Source organism: Acanthochromis polyacanthus, chromosome 22 (genome assembly GCF_021347895.1).
Source record: "Acanthochromis polyacanthus isolate Apoly-LR-REF ecotype Palm Island chromosome 22, KAUST_Apoly_ChrSc, whole genome shotgun sequence".
Lineage (NCBI taxonomy): Eukaryota > Metazoa > Chordata > Actinopteri > Pomacentridae > Acanthochromis > Acanthochromis polyacanthus.
Window position 1 is genome coordinate 4846040 of NC_067134.1, and position 23515 is coordinate 4869554.

At 40.5% G+C, this 23515-nt stretch overlaps 3 protein-coding genes across 33 annotated transcripts in view; 2 read left to right on the forward strand and 1 right to left on the reverse strand.

The window, feature by feature from the left end:
• The window catches only part of LOC127531946 (gastrula zinc finger protein XlCGF26.1-like), a 217991-nt gene extending 197123 nt beyond the window's left edge, over positions 1–20868 (reverse strand). For 10 of the 27 annotated variants that reach the window (XR_007939157.1, XR_007939158.1, XM_051942505.1 and 7 more), the window contains exons 1-2: positions 16845–17154; positions 15862–16165 (exon numbers count right to left, since the gene is read on the reverse strand). Coding sequence is in view for 1 of the 27 variants with exons in the window: in XM_051942525.1 (XP_051798485.1) it covers positions 13859–13876 (18 nt within the window). In the remaining 26 variants the exon portion in view is untranslated. Of the gene's footprint in view, positions 1–13858; positions 13961–15861; positions 16166–16844; positions 17684–19291 lie in introns of those variants that run through there. The other 17 variants (XM_051942522.1, XM_051942518.1, XM_051942520.1 and 14 more) reach the window with 8 other exon arrangements.
• LOC110972485 (zinc finger protein OZF-like) overlaps positions 1–23515 on the forward strand; it is a 657596-nt gene that overhangs the window by 226731 nt on the left and 407350 nt on the right. The gene's annotated exons all lie outside the window — the stretch shown is intronic.
• The window catches only part of LOC127532011 (zinc finger protein 615-like), a 190934-nt gene that overhangs the window by 166010 nt on the left and 1409 nt on the right, over positions 1–23515 (forward strand). Inside the window, exon 2 of one of the 4 annotated variants that reach the window (XM_051942989.1) lies at positions 22611–23430. The exons of the other annotated variants lie outside the window; for them this stretch is intronic. Coding sequence (XP_051798949.1) covers positions 22611–23062 — 452 coding nt within the window. The 3' untranslated portion in view covers positions 23063–23430. Of the gene's footprint in view, positions 1–22610; positions 23431–23515 lie in introns of those variants that run through there. 4 annotated transcript variants of the gene reach the window in all.

Here is a 23515-nt window from a genome sequence, read left to right on the forward strand (position 1 = left end):
TAGCTTGAAGCAGAGGGATTCCTCAGCATGGCCAGATGAACACACCTATTGTGTTTCCACTACGTGTTCCTGCCACACCTTCAGGATGACCTTCATACTTGTGGCAGTGGTTGGACAATCATCCAATCAGAACGCAGAGCCACATGACACCCAACCAGCTGTGGGTGCTGGGTCGCACACATCACCCAATTCCTGGAGCACAAAACACAGAGCTACATGCAAATACAATGTGATTTGAACCAAAACATTGATTCTTGCGTGAGAGAAATAAAGGACGCATGTGGAACTTATATCAATATGTTGTTTCCTCCTCCATTTTGACGTTGCACTTCCTGAAAAAGTTGTCCAGAGCGAGCATCGATGCAGACTCGCTATTTAAGGGCTGAACAGTCCACTCTTCCTCCGCACTACGCGGTTTGGGACGGCCCTTGATATGGAGGACCCTCCGCGGGAACGCGCAAACGGAGGGGTAGTGTGTAGGGATAGTGTGTAGGGGGCGGTTTGGGATTCATCCCTATTGTGTTTCCACTACGTGTTCCTTCCACGCCTGCAGGATGACCTTCATACTTGTGGCAGTGGTTGGACAATCATCCAATCAGAACGCAGAGCCACATGACACCCAACCAGCTGTGGGTGCTGGGTCGTACACATCACCCAATTCCTGAAGCAGAAAACACAGAGCTACATGCAAATACAATGTGATTTGAACCAAAACATTGATTCTTGTGTTTTAACAATATTAGAGGGCAAGAAAAGTGAACAGAGAGTCAGAAGTCCCTCACTGGAAGACAATTTCTGACAAGAAAAACCTCCAGGAAGAAGTCAAAGGATGCGCTTCCTCACATTAAGAGTCTTCCTTACTGGAGCCGCTGACAACTTGGACATTGCTGCGTAATTTCTACTGAGAAACTGTTCCAAACAAGAACATGAGTGTTGTTTTCAGAGCAGTTGTGGCCTGTGTTAGGACCATCTGAAAGACAACGTCACAACTGCAACAATGGAGCACTGATGCTGGAATCAGAGATTGAGGTTTTTCAACAGTGGAACTCCGTTTCAAATCATCGACCATCTCCCAAAATCTTGTTTTTTTAAATCATAAACTATGGATACTTCGAATGGTATCTATGAAATATTAGCTCAGTATGTCAGATACTTTCTTAGAGGTTTGTCAGTGGACTGCAGACCCAGTTTCACTCGTTTTTTTTATTTTACCACATTGAAATTTGAGGCTGTTTGAAGATGAATATCTCAAGAACAATTCTAGATAAAAGCCTGAAACCTTGACTTGTTTGTCTTGCTAACATCAGCAGATCAGATTGCTGTTAAATTCAGCAGTGGAAAAAGTTTCTGGACATCCCACACATTTGTGAAATACTGCATTAAGAATCACTTTGAGGTCTTCAAGAGTCATTCATTTCAGTACAATCATAAAATTAAACACATCATAAAAAAGACATTAGAAACAGAAAATTGACTGGTTCCATAAAATGAGAAAATGGGTAGAATTTAGTTTTGTTAGTTTTTCGTGTAAACAAACAAAAAAATTATTTATATTTGTGTCTGTCTGATGCAGCCACACCCTTAGAAACACAAAAAAAGACTAACAAATATTTCATGATAATATTTAAGATTGTGTAAAAATTTTCAGGGTGTCTGAAAACTTTTTTCCCCTCACTGTATCTGTCAAAGCATGAAAATGTACCATTATAAAAATGCCACTATCTACAGACACACATATGAGGTCAGCTTATTTGATCTACTTGTTCAATATTAGAGATTCTTCATCATTATCGATACATCGATAGATCGATATGAATCCTACAGTCAGTAATCTCCTAAATTAATTATGATTAATCATCAGAGAATCACTGAACCAGCTCTGCATCCAACGGGTTCCTGCAGCCCAGAGGGATCTGAGGAACCATTAAGGTGGTAATCGAGGAAATTTGCCCTGCTGCTCACTGCCTCCATCCATCCACCACTGATAATTCATTGAACTGAGTAACCACTTTGAATGGTTTCATTAATTTACCAGTCACGTCTGTTAACGACAGCTTTCCTCATAACGGAATTCGCAAAAAAGCAATGAAGACACTAAACAAGAAATTAGACCTGAATTCTGTGAAGATGGATCTGAAGGACTTTAAGATTGTGGAGGACTTCATGAACTTTTACTGAACCCTGCATGGAGAAATCTTCTTGGCAGGGGTTCAGTCTGTGTCCAGTGTGCATACGCTGGTGTCGTTGTAGGGTTCCCTGTTGGTTGGACGTTGGTCCAGACTGGTCAAAGCAACACTGTTCACCATTGGCAGAGTGCTGACAAGTCTCAGAGTTTTCTCCATCTGTTCCGTTCGGCTTGGAAAACAAACAAACAAACACAGAGAACGTCAGTGTTTCCTGCAGCATTGAGGAACTGATGCCTTGACTGAGACAGAGAGCACCCCAAATGACATCTGAAGACACTTTTACCTGTTGGAATTTAACATTCAGTTGTCTGATTACGTCAGAATTCCTAATCTAACCTACATCCCCAGATTAACCTGGACCAGATTTCTGTGTCAAAACGAATACAAGCCAGACTGAACAATAGCTGATAATGTGTTAACAGAATTGAACTGACCAATTCAATTCAATTCAATTTTATTTATATACCGTCAATTACAGTCAAATCGTCTCAAGACGCTTTACAGAACCCATATGCCTGACCCCCAGAGCAAGACCACAGTTGTTCAAAACAGTTTTGAAACAATTTTGCAGTAATAGCCAAAATTATCCAATACATAATTGTGTGTACACTGTGACCAGTCTTTACATACCTCACTGTGACATTGATTCAATGCTTTCTTTCGGGTGTGGATCTGCTGGTGTCGTTTCAGGGAACCCAAAGTTGTGAAAGTCTTCTTACACTCGTCACATCTGTATGGTGTCTCCCCAGTGTGGACACGTTGGTGAACTTTGAGGTGTGCAATGTAGCTGTAGCGCTTCCCACACTGGTCACAAAGGTATGGTTTAACCCCAGTGTGGGTCACTTCATGAGCTTTTAACTGTGAATACAATACAAATAGTTCGCCACAGTGATCACATACGTACACATCATGTCCAGTGTGGATGCGTTGGTGACGTTTTAAACTCTGTTGGTCGTTGAAAGTTTTTTCACAGGAGTCACAGTGGTACCGCTTCCTACCAGAATGGGGGCATTGATGGATCAACAACTGTTCATGTTGAGTAAAGGTTTTCACACACTGATCACAATTGAGTGGTTTAACTCCACTGTGAATGAGTTGATGACTTTTTAACTGACTCTTCTGAGTAAAAGCCTTTCCACACTGATCACAGCTGAATGGTTTAACTCCACTGTGAAGGAGTTGATGACTTTTTAATGTACTCTTGTGAGTAAAAGCCTTTCCACACTGATCACAGTTGAATGGTTTAACTCCACTGTGAATGAGTTGATGACTTTTTAAGTGACTCTTGTGAGTAAAAGCCTTTCCACACTGATCACAGCCGAACAATTTCACTCCACTGTGAATGAGTTGATGTTTTGCTAGATCACTCTTCTGAGTAAAAGCCTTTCCACACTGATCACAGTTGAATGGTTTAACTCCACTGTGAATGAGCTGATGACTTCTTAACATACTCTTGTCAGTAAAAGCCTTTCCACACTGATTACAGCTGAATGGTTTAACTCCACTGTGCATGAGTTGATGGCTTTTTAAGTGACTCTTCTGAGTAAAAGCCTTTCCACACTGATCACAGCCGAACAATTTCACTCCACTGTGAATGAGTTGATGTGTTGCTAGATTACTATTGTGAGTAAAAGCCTTTCCACACTGATCACAGCTGAATGGTTTAACTCCACTGTGAATGAGTTGATGGCTTTTTAAGTGACTCTTGTGAGTAAAAGCCTTTCCACACTGATCACAGCTGAATGGTTTAACTCCACTGTGAATGAGTTGATGTCTTTTTAACCGAGTATTGGAAGTAAAAGTCTTTCCACACTGATCACAGCTGAATGGTTTGTCCACAGTGTGAATATGTTTGTGAATTCTTAGCTTTGTTGCTGTGACAAAAGTCTTGCCACATTGCTCACAGCTGAGTGATTCATCTCTTTTTGCTGTTGTTGCCAAACCATCCTTATCCTCCTCAGAGGTCCGACATCTCACTCCATTGCTGTGTTCACATTTCTGTAGCAAAAGACAAAGATAAAAACAGAGGCAGTGATGGAAGAGCAATCATGAAAAAATTTAACCTAAAAGTCTCAATTCCATGTAGTTGGACATGAGGCTGAAACAAGATCATGAATCTGCAGACATGCTAGCAGCTTTGTCATTACAAACCTAGAAATGTGTCAACAGCACACTCACAATGTCATCAAAACTAATTTCACAGGCTGATGGTTTTCAGCTTTCTGCACGGTAGTTTTTGAATATTGGGTAGTAAAATCTGTCCATCACCGTGAAAAGCAAAGCAGAGCTGGGACTGATGGGATTGTACCACCAGGATCCCTTGATCCCCAAACTTTCCATTAAGTTACATTACTGGAGAAATGTACAATATGAAAAGCATACAAACATCAATGTTCAGATTTAGGCCTTAATGGCAGCAGGGTCAATTCAGACCACCAACACTTTCTAGTTTCTCCTAGGGGATCAGATGTTGATACCAGGCCAGAAAAGATCTGTAATTCTGCCACTGAATTCTGGATTTGACCCCAACGACCCGGGCAATTTGTTGTGCAGCAGTTACACAAGCGTTCACCATCAAACAGTAAAACAGTTAAAGGAATAGCAACGATTAAAGGAAATGTTTTAAAAATGTAAAAAACACAATTAAACAATTACAAGCAAAATAAAAGCCATTTAAAGAAAAATCAAACAAAACATAAGATAGACAGGGACATTGGCAGCAATCTTGGTCATTTAGTCAGACATAGTAAAAGTTTTCAATAAACGGCCACCGATGTAATCAGGTAGAAGACTTTTCTTTGGTCTGCACTGTTTGAGACACCAGATTACATTGCCCACATCAAGAAAGGGATTCTGTGGAGAGGCTGACATGAGAGTTTTTAGTCTCAGCATGTTTAGCCCTAAAATCATGGGAGTCAAACCTGACATAAAAACTGTTTAGACTTTGAGCCAGCTCTAAATCAGAATTATAACCACTGAGCTGAACTCTCTCATTGACACATTAATTAGTCCCAGTGATCAAATTCATGCCGTCCCAGACTGAACTGAGGTTGTTAATTTTGAGCTGAGACTCAAGTTTGTCTTTGTATTGTCTTTTGTGGGTCCTGATCTCCTACTTTATTTCCTTCTGTCGGTTATACAGATTTAGTGTATTTCCTTCTCTGAAGACTGTTTTCTTTCTGTACAGTAGGTCTTTAAGCTTCTTAGAAAGCCATGGCTTAGTGTTTGGATATAGTTTAACAGTTTTTTCAGGAATAACACTGGTTTCAGTCTGTGACCCAGCTGCTCACATCAGTCGGTTCATCAATATCAGCTGAGGACTCCTTAAACACGTCTCAGTCAGTAACCTCCACACATCCCTGCAGAGTGTGACAAACTTTCATTCTGATGTTCTGCACTTTGCCTTGCTTCAGTACAGTGGTAGACAGGGATAAGGAGGATGCAGTTGTGGTCAGAGGAACCCAGAGGACAAGCACCTTTCACATTGTTGTAACAGATCAAAGATTTTGTCTCATCTACACTCAAAAAAGGAAATGTCACTACTGTTGGATATAACACGTCATTATGTTTGAATTACTCAAAATTGTTAGTTTTTCATAAAAATGCAAGTTAGTTGTGTTATTTGTAAGTAAAAATGTGCAATCTCACTTTTACGTGGCTATATTAGTTTCCCCAATGCAACAGTGTTAAGTAAAATTTAGAAGGTAGCTTGTCCCTTGGACGCTGTACAACCTCTCGTTCAAGGTCTCGCGAGATTTCGTGACGACCGCATTTATCCTTTGGTGCCTGATGAATGTAGCTGCATCAGCAGAATCCTTGGCCATCTTCCAGATAGCGGTAAGTAATTTGCTTTTATATACCATTATTTTATAAAACAGTTATTTATTCTCAATCAGTTATGTTGAGGTGAAGACTGAATTATAATCTCATTGCAAGATGCTAGCTAGTCATCATGATGCGATGACAAGCTAGCACCTTCATGCAAAATAATAAGTTCTAAGCATTACTGTGCTAAAACAATATCCGGTATAGATTAGGAATGGAAGGATTTATGAAAAAATTCGAGCTGTTGAGTGCTTTTGTCTCAGTTTAGCGTGCACATGAGCCATGCGGCCGTGACTCTTTCGCTGCAGAGCGTTTGTGATATCATCCATTTAAGCTGCTCCACCGAGCGGCGGGAGGCGCGCGCGCCTCTGCTCCACTCTTCTGCGTCGTTTCATCCTTCTCCACACACGGCTACGCGGCCTCCCAAAAGGTAAAGTCTACAAATACATGTTTAAGAATGAGGTGCAGTCCGGTTAAAAAATATTTCAAAAAGTACTTGGTTGTATCTGAGACTTGCAGCTGTGCAAACAGGTGTTTTTTCCTCTTGAACCGCAACAACAGACGCTTTGGGAGTCTTAGATACCTATAATTTTGCTAAAATAAAATCACATGTCTGTCACGCCATGAGTTTTTCTAGATTTTTGTTCTTTAAGTTTTCTTAAACTCAAAAGGTTGTCTAATAGCCGTCATACAGACGGCTGAGAATTGAGATATAATGATAGGAGGTGGTTATGTCGTGTTTGCAGCACGAGTCGCAGCGACTCTAAAGCACCAGTAAACAGGAGGAAGTGCCAAATAAATAGACAGTGACAGAAAAATAAGACAAAAATAAAAAAAACGGCAAATTGAAATTTAGGGTACATAAACAGTAAATCAACATAATATATTCATAAGAAATCAGAGTAAATAAAGATTAAAAAAATAGTATGAATCCTAAATGTATAATACTAAGACACTACAAAAAAGCCAGAAACCATCCTGAAAAATGATTTCCAGAAAAGAGTGGGAACCTTAATTCATATTAATTCGACTTTAATATTTTAAGCCAGTTGTTAATATTCCTCTGTACTTTGTGTTTTTGTCTTGGTTTACCTTGTTTTTGCCTAGGTAAGTGCAGAGTTCACATGCATTACCACAATCCCACTTGTGCTGAAGTTTGTGTCTCAGCTGGACCACTACTCTGGCAAGCTGTCAAGAGTGTTCCGAAAGAAAGGCGGAGCACCAGGACGCAAAATAGGACAAATTATGGCTGCCATTAACCAGGTGTGTTTGTAATTATTAGCATAGTAATAGATACCTTAATTACTGTGGATACTTTGCACTGTAAACCACCACTCTCTCTTCCAGGAACACAATCCACATAACACTGTCAAAGACATCGCTCTCATGAATTCTTCCATCAGTGTTGTGTTTTTGAGGGTCCGAGCACCGAGGACAGGTGGTGCAAGGGCACCGACTGTCCAAGGCACCAGCGGTGCCTAGGACCCTATTGAAACCCTAGGGTTCATTATTATTATTATGTTATTATTATTATTAGGGTCCGAGCACCGAGGGTGCCGAGGACAGGCGGTGCAAGGGCACCGACTGTCCAAGGCACCAGCGGTGCCTAGGACCCTATTGAAACCCTAGGGTTCATTATTATTATTATGTTATTATTATTATTAGGGTCCGAGCACCGAGGGTGCCGAGGACAGGCGGTGCAAGGGCACCGACTGTCCAAGGCACCAGCGGTGCCTAGGACCCTATTGAAACCCTAGGGTTTATTAGGGTCCGAGCACCGAGGGTGCCGAGGACAGGCGGTGCAAGGGCACCGACTGTCCAAGGCGCCAGCGGTGCCAAGGACCCTATTGAAACCCTAGGGTTTATTATTATTATTATTATTATTAGGGTCCGAGCACCGAGGGTGCCGAGGACAGGCGGTGCAAGGGCACCGACTGTCCAAGGCACCAGCGGTGCCTAGGACCCTAGGGTTTCAATAGGGAAATATATTCAATATTTTTTTTTTTTTTTTCTCCCGTAAAGTAAATTGGCTTTTTGGCGGCCTTATCATACTCCAAAACGCGTGAAATTTGGCGTGCACATCAGGACTGGCGAAAAATTTGATATTTTATGGGAGTTGCGCATGTGCGTGGCAAAATGGCTCTATAGCGCCACCTGCAAAGTTGAAAAAGTAGTCATTAGGCCAACTGCCACAATGTTTCGTGTACAGCTACAATATTTGGTGGGCATATGCAGAACATCAGGACACACCAAAAAGTCAATTACAGCCACGCCCTAAACCCAACAGGAAGTCGGCCATCTTGAATTTGCTGTACATTTGTCAAAATTAATAGCTCCGAGGGGGTAAGTCTGAGAGAACTGAAATTTGACCAGTACATGCACCAGACCTTTCTGATGAAAAGTGATCAAAAACTCAACCAGAAGCCAAAAGGTGTGGCCATGGCAGAGCCTCAAAAAACTGATCCTACGCCATGAAACAGGAAGTGGTGTCTAATTCTTCTCAACATGCTCCAATCTGCCTGAAACTTTACATGTATGATGACAGTCCTGTCCTGATGTCATCCACATAGGGATATTCATTGACAGTCATAGCGCCACCTTGTGGTTTCAGGAAATAGACATCTTTTACACTTTCATGCCCTATTGTTACCCGGTTGATCATATTCACTTCAAATGCGGTGACAACAGGCTGAACACATTGATGATGCATCCCAGTGAAAATGGTGACTTGTCATCAAAGGGCGTGTCTGTGGCGGCCAAACCAATTTCGATGATTCGCCATGAAAATTTAACGATTCATATCTCAGCTGAACAAGATTCTATCTGGCCCAAACTTCACATGATGGACACCAGGTCCAGTCTGAACACATCCACACTCATAAATTCTGAAAAAGTCATAGCGCCACCTGTTGGTAATAGTAAGTTTAAGGCCTTATATTTTCAGGTACAATGGCCCCAAACTTGGTGATATCATGCTGGAAATTGGTCAGTCGAGTCTTCACCTCTTGACAATCCCACACTGTCAAGGGTGTGACATTTCATGCTACGCTGTTGCCGTAGCAACCAAATATCGCCATGCAAAACAAAGTGCTATTTGACAGGTTAGAAATACTCCAATGCTCACTAAAATTACCACACACATCACCATCGACCCAAGGAACGACACCGTATGCATCTCGGCACTGCACATGCTATAGCGCCCCCTACAGTATTTTTAACAAACAGCCCCCGCAGCACGTTTCACCTACATCCATAAAATTTGGGAGGCTTATAGAGCACATCAGGACGCACAAAAAAGCCTCCTGGAGCCATGCCCTAAACCCGACAGGAAGTCTGCCATCTTGGATCAGGTGTGAGATTTTTGATGATTTTTCTCATTTTTGAGAGTGAATACCTCCTCGGGGATAACTCCAGGAGACCTGAAATTTTGTCAGTCCACACAGCAGGACTTGGTGATGAAATTTATCAAAAGTTTAACCAGAAGCCAAATGGCGTGGCCATGGCGACCATCAGAGTTTTGATGGTTCGCCATGAAACATCAGCTGCTGTATAACTATCCTCTGCATGCTCCGATCTGCCTCAAACTTAACATGTGTAATCAGACTCCATTCCTGATCACGTCCATAGGCCAACATACACTGTCAGTCGCGGCGCCACCTGTCGGATGGACAGGAAATGCTTCATAAGTAGCCTGTACATGTTCCAATCACTCTGAAACTTTACATGACTGATCAGAGTCCAACCCTCATCACATCCACTGTTTGAAATACACTCAGTCGCAGCGTCACCTGTTGGATGGACAGGAAATGCTCTATAACTGCTCTGAACATGCTCCAATCTGGCTGAAATTTTACATGTATGATCAGACTCTGGTCCAGATGCGATTCAGAGGCCGACATACACTGTCAGTCACAGCGCCACCTGGTGGACGTGCATGGATGCGAGGACCCGTCCATCGCTGCTTGCAGCTTTAATTACAGTATATTTCCTGTTGTGGTTTGCAGAATGACTCGATTGCAAAAAGGAGAGATTGCACCCTCCAAGCACTAGCAGTGTATCTTAATGAAGACCCTGCAAAGCTGGTGTGCGAGTACACAGTAAGTGTCAAGTTTTTTTTTAAGTGATATTTTCATTGAAGTGAACATTGAATATGGGATAGGGCCTTAACTGTGTGTCTATCACATGTGAATATTTAATGCGTCTGTGATGAGGGGAAGTTGTAGACTTTTACCTCTACATTCACTGTCATTGCACCAGCAAATGTCAGTGTTTGTACGCGTAAAAGAAATATCCTATACCAGTTGTTGCAGGGTTTTTTCCTTGATAGGGTCATTTTCACATTTTTATGTTTATTTTAATCATGGGGTATCATGTTTTTTTTTTATTTGTACAATTCCATCATGAAATCATTGCATGATAATGTACTATAACCCTTGAGGCATCTTTTAAATTAGGTGAACGTTCATGCTCCAAGGGACCCATAATGGTCCTGCGCATTTAAGAGTAAAAATTTGTATTATGCAAGTATATAACGCCTTATTGAAGAATACTGCAGCCTTTATTGTAAATTAACAGCGGCTGAACCATACAGTCGCACTAACCCAGCAGTTACACTTCTCTCTTCCTCCCCGAATTGACTGCAGTTTTCCTCGTTCGTGCTGCATTCAGGGTCGCTCGGACATCTCGCTCTCCCCCTCTCACACACACACACACACGCTGCTTTCTCTCACTCTCTCATAACGGAGCCACACACTCTCATAACACTTATCTCCTGTATAAGAGCATTGCATTTTTTTCATGACGGTATTGGAACTGATACCGCTGCTATTTTTAAACACCGGTGGTATACGGTATTACCGTAATACTGCCCAAGCCTACTTCTTGGTATCGTTTAATGAGTATGAATTTCTAAGTGCAGTATCGGCCCGATACCTGTATCAATATTGGTGCATCTCTATAAAATTATTTGTTTCATATTGTGGGATTTCATTTGGAGCTTCAGTACAATTTGTTGTTTTAACCCGTTAAACTATTTGCATAGGAATTTAAAGAATGTCCGAAGGCTGCAAACGCGATTATATAAACAGTATACACCCATAGAAAGTTTAGATTCTCATGAATCTGCCGGTATAAACCACTTTCAGATGTGATTACCACAGCGGGTAATATAAACACATTTGCAGGGCTTAAAGTGAGAAAAAATCCTGAGCCTGAACTTCAAAGATCCAATTTATAGTGTCAATAAACGTATTTAAATGTGTTTTAAAACTCACTAAAACACAATATATATGAGATTCTATTAATTCAGAGCAAATATGAGGTCATCTGGTGGAAATAATGCCCATTAAGATCCCACTATTTTATTGTTGCTCAAATGTAAAACCTTAGGCCAAAACTCAAGGCATTTTAGAAAGTGCCCCAAGTCAGATTTTTTTGTGTTGATGTTTCAATACCACATCAGTATAATTGCAAAGATTTATTTTAGTGTAAGGGGGGAAAAAAATCATGAAAATCAAGTACATGTATTATTAATAACTTTTAATCATTTTTATCTCTTCAGTAGATTTAACAAGAACTCAAAACACCACCAACCACACCAACAAAACTGCTGCTTTCCTTCATATGGCACAATTTTTACTTACAACATTATCTCAAGTGTCAGTCTCAAGAGAACATTAAGTGCTTGGAGAATACTGTTTGAAAAAGTCATTTCTTTTTTCTTTTTTGCTTTGTTTGTGAATTTTCTGAACATTTTGTTTTTAACATGTTCAAAATGTTGTTTGTTGAAATAAACTGCAAAACACAGACAACAGAATTAACTTGTTTAATATTCTCTGGAACACTGCAAGAGAATAAACTGTCATATGTCACTTGCTATACCAACTTTGTATTTAAGCAGGTAATAAAAGTACTAGTATTAACTCTGACATGCAATTTTAGTTATTGCCTCACAATATAAGATACCTCTGAATAAGTTGATCATGATGCTGACTCTCTCAAACTCTGTAACTAGCAAAGAAATTCGGGCCTTCCTGATCTGGTTTATCTGGGTCCTGGTGGCAATGGACTGCTCATGCTGAAGAACTTCTACTCTGGCCTTTTCCTCTGGAGTCAGCCCATTTCTCACAAAGATCTGATTAAGAAGCCCTCTGTAGCACATAACCACACATACGCATGTTAGTAACTGCTCATTTGATAAACCTCAATAATCTGTGTGATTAGTTTAAATCATTTGATTTTCAATTTGAACTGACACACATTTTGTTTGTTTTTGGTAAGGGAAAAAATGTATTCACTGTATAATTTGTTCAGTCAGCTTTCAATTTAAATGTTTCTATTTTTTATCTATGTTTTGGGAAGAAAAAACGGTGAAAAGCAGGCTAAGAACATTCTTATTTAACTATCTATCCATTATTCACTTCACACAACCCATACGTTCGTTCTGTTCTTAATAATAATATTTCCTTAAGATTGGAGATTTTTTGTTTGTGGCTAGACATCATTCAGATGCATAAGGTCACAAAATCTGCTGAGAGCTATTTAACTCATTATATATAGACAAGTTTCACAAATATCTGGGGAAACTTCTGAGGCAGATATGGAGGGCACAGTGAAACAGAAAGCAGTTCTAAGTCAGTAGTGGACAGTTTCTCCAGGACAGTGTCAGATCTGCACCAGCGCTGTCCTTGTCCATTTGGAAGACCCACTTGAGCCCAAACTTTCATTTGCTGGCTGATGTTGCTTCAATATTTCCACATAATGTTCTATCCTCTTGATGCCATCTATTTTGTGAAGTGCACCAGTCCCTCCTGCAGCAAAAACACTCCCACAACATGGTGCTGCCACCCCTATGCTTCACAGTTGTGGGATGGTGTACTCAGGCCATCCTCAGCCAGCATCTTCACAAGGTCGTTTGCTTTTGTTCTGGGGTTGATGAGCACATTTCCCTCCAAAACAATTCTAACCTTAACCAATCTCCATCTTGAGCAGTAGGATGGCTTGACATTCCCATGGCGTTGATCCGTGCATGTAATTGTTTGGACAGATAAATGTCAAACCACAGCAACCTGGAAATTGCACCCAAGGATGAACCACACCTATGGAGGCCCACAAATGTCTTCCTGATGTCTTGGCTGATTTCTTTAGATTTTCTAATGTCGTCACACAAGGAAGCAGTGTGTTTGAGGTTTGCCTGAAAATACATCTTAATCTATCAAAAGCTTTCAAAGCCAGGACATCATCATCTTGAAGGAATAGCAATCTTAGTGTATGCAAACTTCTAATTGTAAATAAAGGAATAAAAACTATCCAAAAAAATCTCTCTTTCATTATTCTGGCATTAAAGATAATTTTGGTCATCTTAAACAACATAAAACAGGAGAAGCATTGCCAGATTTAATGTTAGATCATGTAAATTTAAAAAAGGGCTATGTGTCGTTTATACAGTGTAAGTGAACTTCTGGGTTCAGCTGTCTGAATTTCTTGAGAAGGAAAAGGCTGGTAGACTCACAATGCTCAAAAGTATTATTCTCTACCAAAGAAAATGCTGCTCTTTACCTTCCTCAACAACTTGCTTGAAAAACAAGACTTTTCTTCCATTACTTATCTTCATCACCATGCAAGACATTTTCATAAAGTATGATCAGCAGCTAGTTCAGCCTCAAACAAAAAACAAGCAGCTTCCTAGCAGTCCACCATTATAACCTCAGTACAGCTGCTTCTGCAGAGCTACATCTCTCCAGCCAACGTCACCTGGCTTTGGTCGGCCCATCTAACCAACTGGAGCAACTTTAGACATTTTAAAGAACAAATTCATGAGAATAATGTTACAGTGGTATGTTTCTCACGTTTTGTGAAGAATCCATGTTTCCTCCGTTGTTGAGCTCAGACTAAATGGCTGCCAACATTCCTCTGCTCCTCCGTCAGACTCTCCTCCTCCTGCCAATCACCTGTCACATCAAACACATCTTCATCAGGATACCACTCTATACACAAGTGTCAGAGTGTCCCATATGTTCATCAGCCAACACAGAGGACACATTTCAACTCAATAGTTCACTTTTAGCTCTTTTCAGTTTCACCTAAAACTGATACAAATGAACTTAAACTGTTAAAAATAAGGAACATACACAGAAAACAGACATGGAAAAAGAGAATAAAGAGAACATAAAGATGCCACTGCAGGTGATTCAAGACAGGACTGCTGGTAGAAAACTAAGAATGAGAAGAACTTTCATAGACAATGAAATTTAAATTGAGCTGCCCTGCTTATGCTGCAAGTTAGTGTATGTATTTTACTTCTCAGTGTTCTGTTTAAAGGCAGCTCTCACTCTCTCTTCTTTGCTCTCTCCCATAGTGTCAAAGTGTCCTCCCACTTTCAATGACAGGTGATTCTCAGTGATGATTTTTCTCACAGTTTGTGCAGTTTCCCCACTTGAAAAAGGATGTTTCATCTACCCAGGGTTTGAGCAGGACTCCACTCATCAATCAGACAGTTGCTTTCTTTCTTTTCCCTCTTATTTTTTGACATTACCCATGCCATTTTGAGTAAGAATATCTCAGTAACTACAAATATAACCTTGCTGCTTTTTGTACAGTGATAGACGACAGATGGAACTGTCTTGTAGAAAAATTTGGGGTCTCTGGTACCTGTCCCACACTGACATTTTTGCCACCAAAAATAGAAAATTAGAAATCTCGTCCAACTTTGGGAGCTCATATTTTCCAAACTGAGGTACCTAGAAAGCTCCAGTTTGCTAAGTTATCACACAGGTTTGTGTAGAATGGAACCCAGGGGTGTTAGAACACTTCTGTGCAGTATTTCTAGTACTTTGAAGGTCCCAAACCCCACTCGCGAGTAAGTTTTTCTTAATGTTTAGCATTTTTAGCAAGCCCCCATGGCCTGCAGTGTGTAGAGAAACACCTGGGGATGTTTGTGGGGCACTAGCTACATGCAGAGGCCTTGTTTACCAACTCACAGCTCTCTGGTATATCTAGAGGCTGAGAATTTACCACTTAAAGATGAAAAAAAAAAAAAAAAAAAAAAAACCTGGCGAGGCTTTTTTTCAGCTATTTAGAGCCCAAATTCTGAAAATTTCAGACCCCTACAACTCAGAAAATATTTCAGCTACAGGCCTACAATTTTGCATAGAAAGTACTTTTGTGACTATCTAATGGCATGTAAATTTAAGACGAATTTCAAAACAGGAATATCTGGTCATTTCACCTGGAATGACCCATTACGACATCCAGCAAATAGTAACAACCATTCCTCATGTACATTTTCACCACATTGGAAAATGCTGCTCCACTCAATTTATGTTTGTCAACCTCAACACCACATAAACTGAAGTGACAAATCATGGCATGAGCAATATTCAACCCAATACTATACCACACATGAATTTATCTGCATTTTAAAGAGTTGATTTTGAATCACAGTTTAACAAATTACTCTTAGCATTTATATCAAAAAAAAATTTAAAAACATTTTATACTTTTTACTTCATGGTTTTAAAAATATTTAAAGTGCATAAAGTGCTTTTAAAGGGCAATCCTTTCCAGATCCAATAAATAAATAAAGGACATCGTAAAAACCCACCATTACAAACAGGATGAATTCACTGGTCTTAGCTGGAACCCTCTAATTAGCACCAATTAGCCTGCAATCTTATTTTCAACGGAATAATTACAAAACACACGGAAATTATTGGTAAACAGACAAAGTTGACAGCAAGCCGCTCGTGCTTGACGTCGATCTCCGTGGCTAATGCTAATGCTAACACATACTGCAGTGGCACACATCGGCAGCTTAAACAGTCTTTTAGAGTCTCCAGAATTCTGCTCTTACCGGCTGCAACCCGGATTTTGGAGATGAAGGCAATCCTGCACAGTTTGCCGCAGATCTTGATGCTTTCCCAACAGAAACTCACGGACACTTTGTTTGAACGCGGTCACTTATCTCAGTTCCTCCTCAGGGCTGTGTGTGTCCCCATGTATGCCGCCGGTGGCAAACCTGCAGCCGCAGATTTGTTCCGCCCCAGCTGAGTGTAGGACCTGTGCGTAAATGCTTCTCCTTTGAGTTCTCAGCTCCTTCCAGTTTGACTTGACACATAGACTGCTTTGCACTCTGTGTCACCTGTACCTTCAGAGCTCTGAATAAAAGAAGAAAAGATTTATTGCAAAGAACAAAAAGGTTTTGCCTCCACAGCAGCTTGTTATGAAAATGATTGTATTTGATGATTGAATGTTCTTATTCATTGTAATACTGTGTGATGTGTGCTAAAAGAGGAACAAGGACACGAGCTATCATCAATATTATTTCATCTTACATGTCTAATTTTAAAATATATGACATTATATAAATATGCACTACTGTTCAAATGTTTGAGGTCACTTAGAAATGTCCTTTTTCTTGAAATCAGTTCTTTTCAATGAAGATAGCATTAAATAAATGATAAATTCAATCTAGACCTTGTTAATGTGGTAAATGACTATTGTAGCTGGAAACAGCTGATTTTTAATGGAATATCTCCATAGGGGTACAGAGGAACATTTCCAGCAACCATCACTCCTGTGTTCTAATGCTACATTGTGTTAGCTAATGGTGTTGAAAAGCTCATTGACTATTAGAACACCCTTGTGCAGTTATGTTAGCACATGAAGAAAAGTGGGAGCTTTCATGGAGAACATAGAATTGTCTGGATGACCCCAAACTTTTGAACCGTAGTGTACAGAAGGATATGGAAATAATAACGCAGTGTTTGAGCGGTCGTAGGTGAGCTGGTGTGCTCAGGATGAAGAGTGGAAAGGCATTTGGTCCTGATGATATACCTGTGGAGGTATGGAAGTGTCTCGGAGAGGTAGCAGTCGAGTTTCTGACTGGGTTGTTCAACAGGATCTTAGATGTTGAGAAGATGCCCGAGGAATGGAGGAGAAGTGTGCTGTGTTCCTCTGATGCTCACTTGAACTAAAAGCATTTGAGCTGCACAAAGTGTGAAATGAGAGAGGAAGCAGTGAATCTCCAAACTGCTGACAGACTTTCACACATTATTGTCCAGTGAAAATCAGCTTTTTGTGCAGCCACACTTGATCCTGATTTGAGTCTTTAAGTCCTGTTCTAGTGATGAAACGAGAACTTCCTTCATCTTGTGTGTGATGGAGAAGAATAAAGGGCTGTGGCTAAAAATCCTGACTCTGAGTTCTTCATTACAAACACACATTATATCAGCTGTTTATTATTCATCTGCTTTGTTCTACTCAACATGGAACACAGAGATCAAATCTTCATAATTTATTGTCTCCATAATGTAAAGTCACTTCTGTTCACCTTTTTGGTTCTGAATCAGAGAAAGCAGCATTTTCTCATCAATTCTGTCTCGTGCTTTAATCATTAATGTTTCAGGTCATCCTTGTTATTGAACTGTTTTCCATCATTATGAACTTTTCTTGCCATAAATCTCCATAACTTTCTGATGATGGGATTAAGGTGTGAGGACCTGGCAGTCAGTTCATCACATCTAGATCACTCTTTCCAAAGTATTCTGTGCTCTTCTGTGGTTTGTGGTAAATTCATCCTGAAATCCTTCCATTCCTCTTCTCAGTATTCTACCAAATATGAAAGATTCCTTTGGAAGCAGATCTTCAAGGATTTTAGATTTGATTTCCAACAATCAGAATGTTAGAAGTTTCCCTGTTGATCATATTTTAGTGATAGTTTCTTCCAAATGTTTCAGCTCATTTTTACTGGAATATTCTGAAGTAGTTTGTGTTTTATGGTGAATGGATCAGAGCTTCCATTTAGTTTCAATTTTTTTGCTGAATTTATGGATTTTTTTCATGTTTTTTGGTGCTGTAAATGAAGCCAACAGGAGGGTTGATATCCAGAGCTAATAATAAACAGCAGAGGACTGATGGGTCTCCTTGGTGTTTGCTCCTGTTAACATCTCATCTTCTACTAGTTCCACATTGAAGGAATTCTGCTGGACAACACTGAGAGCATATGAATGAAATTTTAATCCAAAATAATGCAGTGAATGTCAAATAAAGTGGTGTTGAAGCTTGTCAGAAGCTTTCAATGAATGTAGAAAGAGTGTAAAAGCAGCATCCTTCTTTTGTCCTTTTGTGTCTCATTTTTGTCGTATTTTGTCACGTTTTTGTTATTTTTTGTCTTTTTTGTCTGACTTGTCATTCATCTCATGTTTTGTTTCTCGTTTTTGTCGTGTTGTGTTTCCTTTTTCCTCGCTTGTATTTTTGTCTTATTTCTGTCATTTTGTATTTTGCTTTAGTCGTGGTTTTGCGTGCCGTTTTGTGTATTTTTGTCACGTTTTTGTCGTTTATCCATTTTTTTGCTGCTTTGTAACTTGTCTAATTTTTTTGCCCTTTTTATTTTGTGTCATTTGTCTCTATTTTTAACGTTTTGTGTCTCATTTTCACAATATTTTGTCTGGTTTTTGTCTCATTTTTTGTCTTTTTTAACCTGAATTTTGTGGTTTTGATCCTGTAGTAAAAAGCGGTCCGGCCCACTTGAGATCAAACTGGGCTAAATGTGGAACCTGAACTAAAATGAGTGTGACTCCCTGATTGAAAGCTTCTTTGAATGCTTCAAACAGTCATTCTCTAATATCAGCCCAGAAAAACGGATCAAAGTTGGTTGTAAGTCCATCTGGAGCCACTGATTTCCCCAAAGACATTTTCATTCCAGCTCTATCAATCTCTCCAAACACGTGGTTTTACAGTCAGTCTGAGGGATAAATGCTTTGACTTTTTAAGAAACAAAAGAAGGGGGGGACTGATTTTGCTCTTCAAGGTAAAATGGGAAAAGTAAGAAGACACTTCAGTGGTGCAAGAAGAGACTCAATTGTTCTAACCTGGCTAAGACTCAGACACTGCAGTCTGAAAAGTGGACTGGCTTTGATTGGGAAGCACAGAGATAGGAACTGTGAGTGTGGTGAACTAGAAACTGTGAGAAATGTTCTTCTTAAACCTCGTTTCCGTTTGTTTTCAATTTATGTATCATTGTTTAATAAAGCTTAAATGTGTTAGTCTACTTCGATACTATAATATAATGTTAGTATGACGCGACATGCAAATTTATTCATGAGCTCCGCCTTCCTCTCATAGACCCCCATGTTATTCCAAAAAGCGCCGATCGGCAGCTAGCCAATCAAGTTCGAGCTTCCGCTTTGTCATGCTGTCAATCAACGGTTACGCGCACAGCAAGCACGCCCATGCAGAGGTGCGCGAGCTACGCACTACTAAATGTAGAAGAGTGGACTTACCTCGGATATATCCATTGTCTGCTAAACATCCGCTCTAAACAGCAAAACAGGCAAGATGCTGCAGCACTCTGGGCACTCCTCTCAGGTACTGTGTGCATGCACAAATAAAGGGGCGTGACTAGGTATTTCGCGAAATCAGAGGGAGGGTGGGACCAACAGTGTTTTGGGAGACGTTGCGATTCAAACTCCGGACACAAGCTTTAAGTGTAAGCTCTACTCATGCCAACAGAAGAAACATGAGAGACTAGGAGCAGCTGGACGAACTGTTTTTAATCTTTGCTTTCTACTTAACATGGAGGAGTGGACAAATATGAAGAAACTTATGAACTTTCTCATGACCACAGGACTGCATAAGAAAATATCGATGATTCTCTAAGGACTATGAGTAGCATCCAGTTGGTGGCAGCAATACGCCAGTGATGCGTCTCGTCCGCCTAATTCAATGAGGAAGAAGAAAGTAACTCAGTGTTTCTCCCGGAACTTCACAGTGACACCCATTGATATATACAAACGCCAGATGGCTCATGAGCGCTGTCAGCCTATGGGGAGCGATGTCGCCACATGGCGGCCATCTTGGGACAGGGCTGCTCGATCACTCATAACATTAAAGTCAATGGAGCATGGATTTTAAAATCACTGTAGATTGCTCAATTTTCAACCGATTTTAGAACAGCTTGGTTTGTTATAAACGTCAGAGATGTACTTATTTTACTGCTTACATAAGACTACTTAAAACCATTGAATTCATATAAAAATGAACACATATCATCTTTTTTCAGCATAAAGGGATGTAAATGTAATTTTATTATTTAGCATTGCACTTCTTTATTACTGTCAGCTTTCTAATGCACAGATAAAAACAAAGCTCAACCAAAATCAATGCACAACAAACAGAGATGGTGTCTTTTCTTTTCATGAACCTGGTGCCTACATTACCCACAATGCATTTCGGCTGCAGGCTAACTAATCCAGGCATAGATGTATACAAACAATAAGTCTAAGGTCTCAATCAGAGTCTCTTAACAAGCAAATAAATACAACCACAAAGAATGTAATTTCGCCTAAAGATTATGTTCTCAAAAAACGTTGGTCTCAGGAAAACCTAATAATTGACAATCAGATTGTGAGTAACACCATCTTCAATGTGAGTAGCCAGGCAGAAAAGACACACAACTATGCCGCATTTTTCAAAACGAAAAGCTGCGATTTCGGAATTGAGCCTGAATCATAGCCACGTTAATAAGGCTTGTAATAAACTAAACCGTTTGTAAATCAATCAAGAATTGAGCGAGTTATGAGTGTTAAAGTGAGGAAATCATCTACCTTACCATTGACTACAGTACAGTGCGCCAGAGCAGTCCCCTGTCCTAAGATGGCCGCCAAGTGACGACGCTGAATCCCAAACCGCCCCCGACACACTCCCCCTCCACTACCGAGTGTCACTCCAAAAGAAGTCACACTCGCAGCTGTGGAGGGCACCTATTGTTGAAGGGGAAGGGTATAAATGCGATCGTCAGGAATGGGACGCCCTGTCGCCTCACCGGAAAACGGAAGACGTCATTGCCATGGTAACACAAAGACGCCTACTGTGCATGGCTGTAGCGCTGTGGCACAGGTTGCAACTAACAAGGATTGCTGCTGCTTCCAGAAGACGAAAGCATCCCACTTTTTTTTCACTCACATGTTTTCCAATCCTATTATCTGGCATTTCAAATCCAACAAATGAATAAATGAATTCTGTCAGTTGTGTTCAAATTTTAAGGTGTCAGGGGGTGCACAATTAAATCAAACGTCAGCAGAGAAGATTTGTTTCTTTTGTTTTATCTTTTTTCACCACTCTTTTTGTGATGTTCTGTCAGTGTGAAAAAGGCGTGGGAGAAATAAAGGACGCATGTGGAACTCACATCAATATGTTTGTTTCATCCTCCTTTTTGATGTGGCACTTCCTGAAAAAGTTGTCCAGAGTGAGCATTGATGCAGACTCGCTATTTAAGGGCTGAACAGTCCACTCTCCCTCCGCACTACGCGGTTTGGGACGGCCCTTAATATGGAGGACCCTCCGCGGGAACGCGCAAACGGAGGGGTAGTGTGTAGGGATAGTGTGTAGGGGGCGGTTTGGGATTCAGCCCTAGCGTTTGTATATATCTATGGTGACACCCGGCGGATGCAAACAAAGAAGCATGAGCAGAGTTATCTTCACTGCTGTGTGGACTGAGCTATAAAACGGCTGTATTTTAGTATGAATGAGAAATATCAGAGCGTTAAAGTAACGATGTGTTCAGTTGAGTATCTGAGAGAGTTGATCAGCGACAGACTAACTGCTGCTGCTGGAGAAATATTCTCAGAGTTTGAAAAAACCATCGTCCAGTACCAGGAGGAGATCGATCGTCAGCGCAGACTGCTGGATGTCATCTGGAAACCACACATCCCCTTACAGCCCATAGGTGTGTATGTGTTTTGATGGTGAAGAATTCCACTTCTAGCATGTAGAACATCATGAAGTGTTGAGATGAACTGAGACACACTGTGAGGAAGAGAGAATGGGCTCATAATATGGAGTCTGTTAGTTGATGCTGTGTGGAGTTTTAAAAATGTGATCGTTGTGTTGATTGACCCTGGAAGCAAGAACCAAAGTTTCCTGTTCAGAGGTGCTGGAAGTGTTTATCTGAACTACTCCACACTGACAGCAACTGCATTGTGTTATCAAACAGTTTAATAATAAAACTCTGACAGAGGACTCAGTCATTCCATCATTTCAGTCCAGAGACATAATTCCATGTATAGAGATCATTCATGATCTAAAGAAAGCACATGTACAGAGTTAGAGAGTATAGAAGTAATGTGTTCAACTGCATTCCACTATTAACATGTTGGGTTTCACTGATGAGTCAAATCAACAGTACAGTAACCAGCAGTAAAATAAGAATAACATTAAAATCCAAATGTCCTGACAGGTTTGAAGGCTGAAGAGGACAGCAGCTTTATTCAGACAGATTTTACTGGATCCCCATCAAACCTGTCTGTGTGGTGTGTAGAAAAGTACCCAGTGGTGTTTACCATTAGAACTTTGTGCTCCTGTATCCACTGTGGAACAACGTGTTCATAGAAATGTTCAGTCATTTGGAGATGCTTGTATCATTCCTGCTGCTGTTTCATTGCTCAAAGACTTCTATTATAAACCATCATATTCTTTTTGCGTCAAACGTTCAACTGTTGAGCTGAATTTGTTGGTGACAGCAAGTCCTGGACAAAGTGACAGATGTGTGTTCTCCGATCATCACAGTAGTAACCATTGTCTTTTGTCTCTTTTTCCCTCCAGAGCTCCCACAGTCTTATGTCTGTGAGAATGAGAAGACTGTTGTTGACCATCAGCCCCATGACCAGGAGAGAAACTCCATGGTGGACCATGAGGACCCAGAACCTCTACGGATTAAAGATCAGCAGGAGGAACTCCGCACTAGTCAGGACCAATCAAACCCAGAGATTTCTCAAATTAAAATGGAACAGGAAGAATTGTGCACCAGTCTGGCCCAATCAAACCCAGGGTTACCACAAATTAAAGTGGAACAGGATGAACTCTGCTCCAGTCAGGATGAAGAGTTAATTGGATTGAAACAGGAGACTGATACCTTTGAGGTGACTCCTGCTGATGAGGAAAGTGACCACAGTGAACCAAAACCAAACAGTGATCAGCTCCTGTTTCACATCTCTTGTGTAGCTGAGAGCCCAGATCAGGAAGGATGCAAGGATGTAGACTCAAGATCAACTTGATGTATTGAGCTGAAACCAAGACATCAGAGTAACAACAGTCACAGTAATGATGTAGACAATGCTCCAACATCAGCGAGACAGTGTGACAATGACAAGGCAAGAAAATCTGCAACATGTGAGGTCTGTGGAAAAGGTTTTAGTCGTAAATCAAATTTAATTAGACATCACAGAACCCACACAGGTGAGAAGCCTTATTCTTGTGAAACCTGTGGAAAAAGCTTTAGTCAACGGACCTCTTTGACTGCCCACATGAGATGTCACACAGGTGAGAAGCCATATGTTTGTAACATTTGTGGAAAAAGATTTTCTGGTTCATCAGCACATTATAAGCACATGGCAGTTCACAAAATGGGAAAGCCATATTCTTGTGGAACCTGTGGAAAAAGCTTCAGTCAACGGTCCTATTTGACTGTCCACTTAAGATGTCACACAGGTGAGAAGCCATATTCTTGT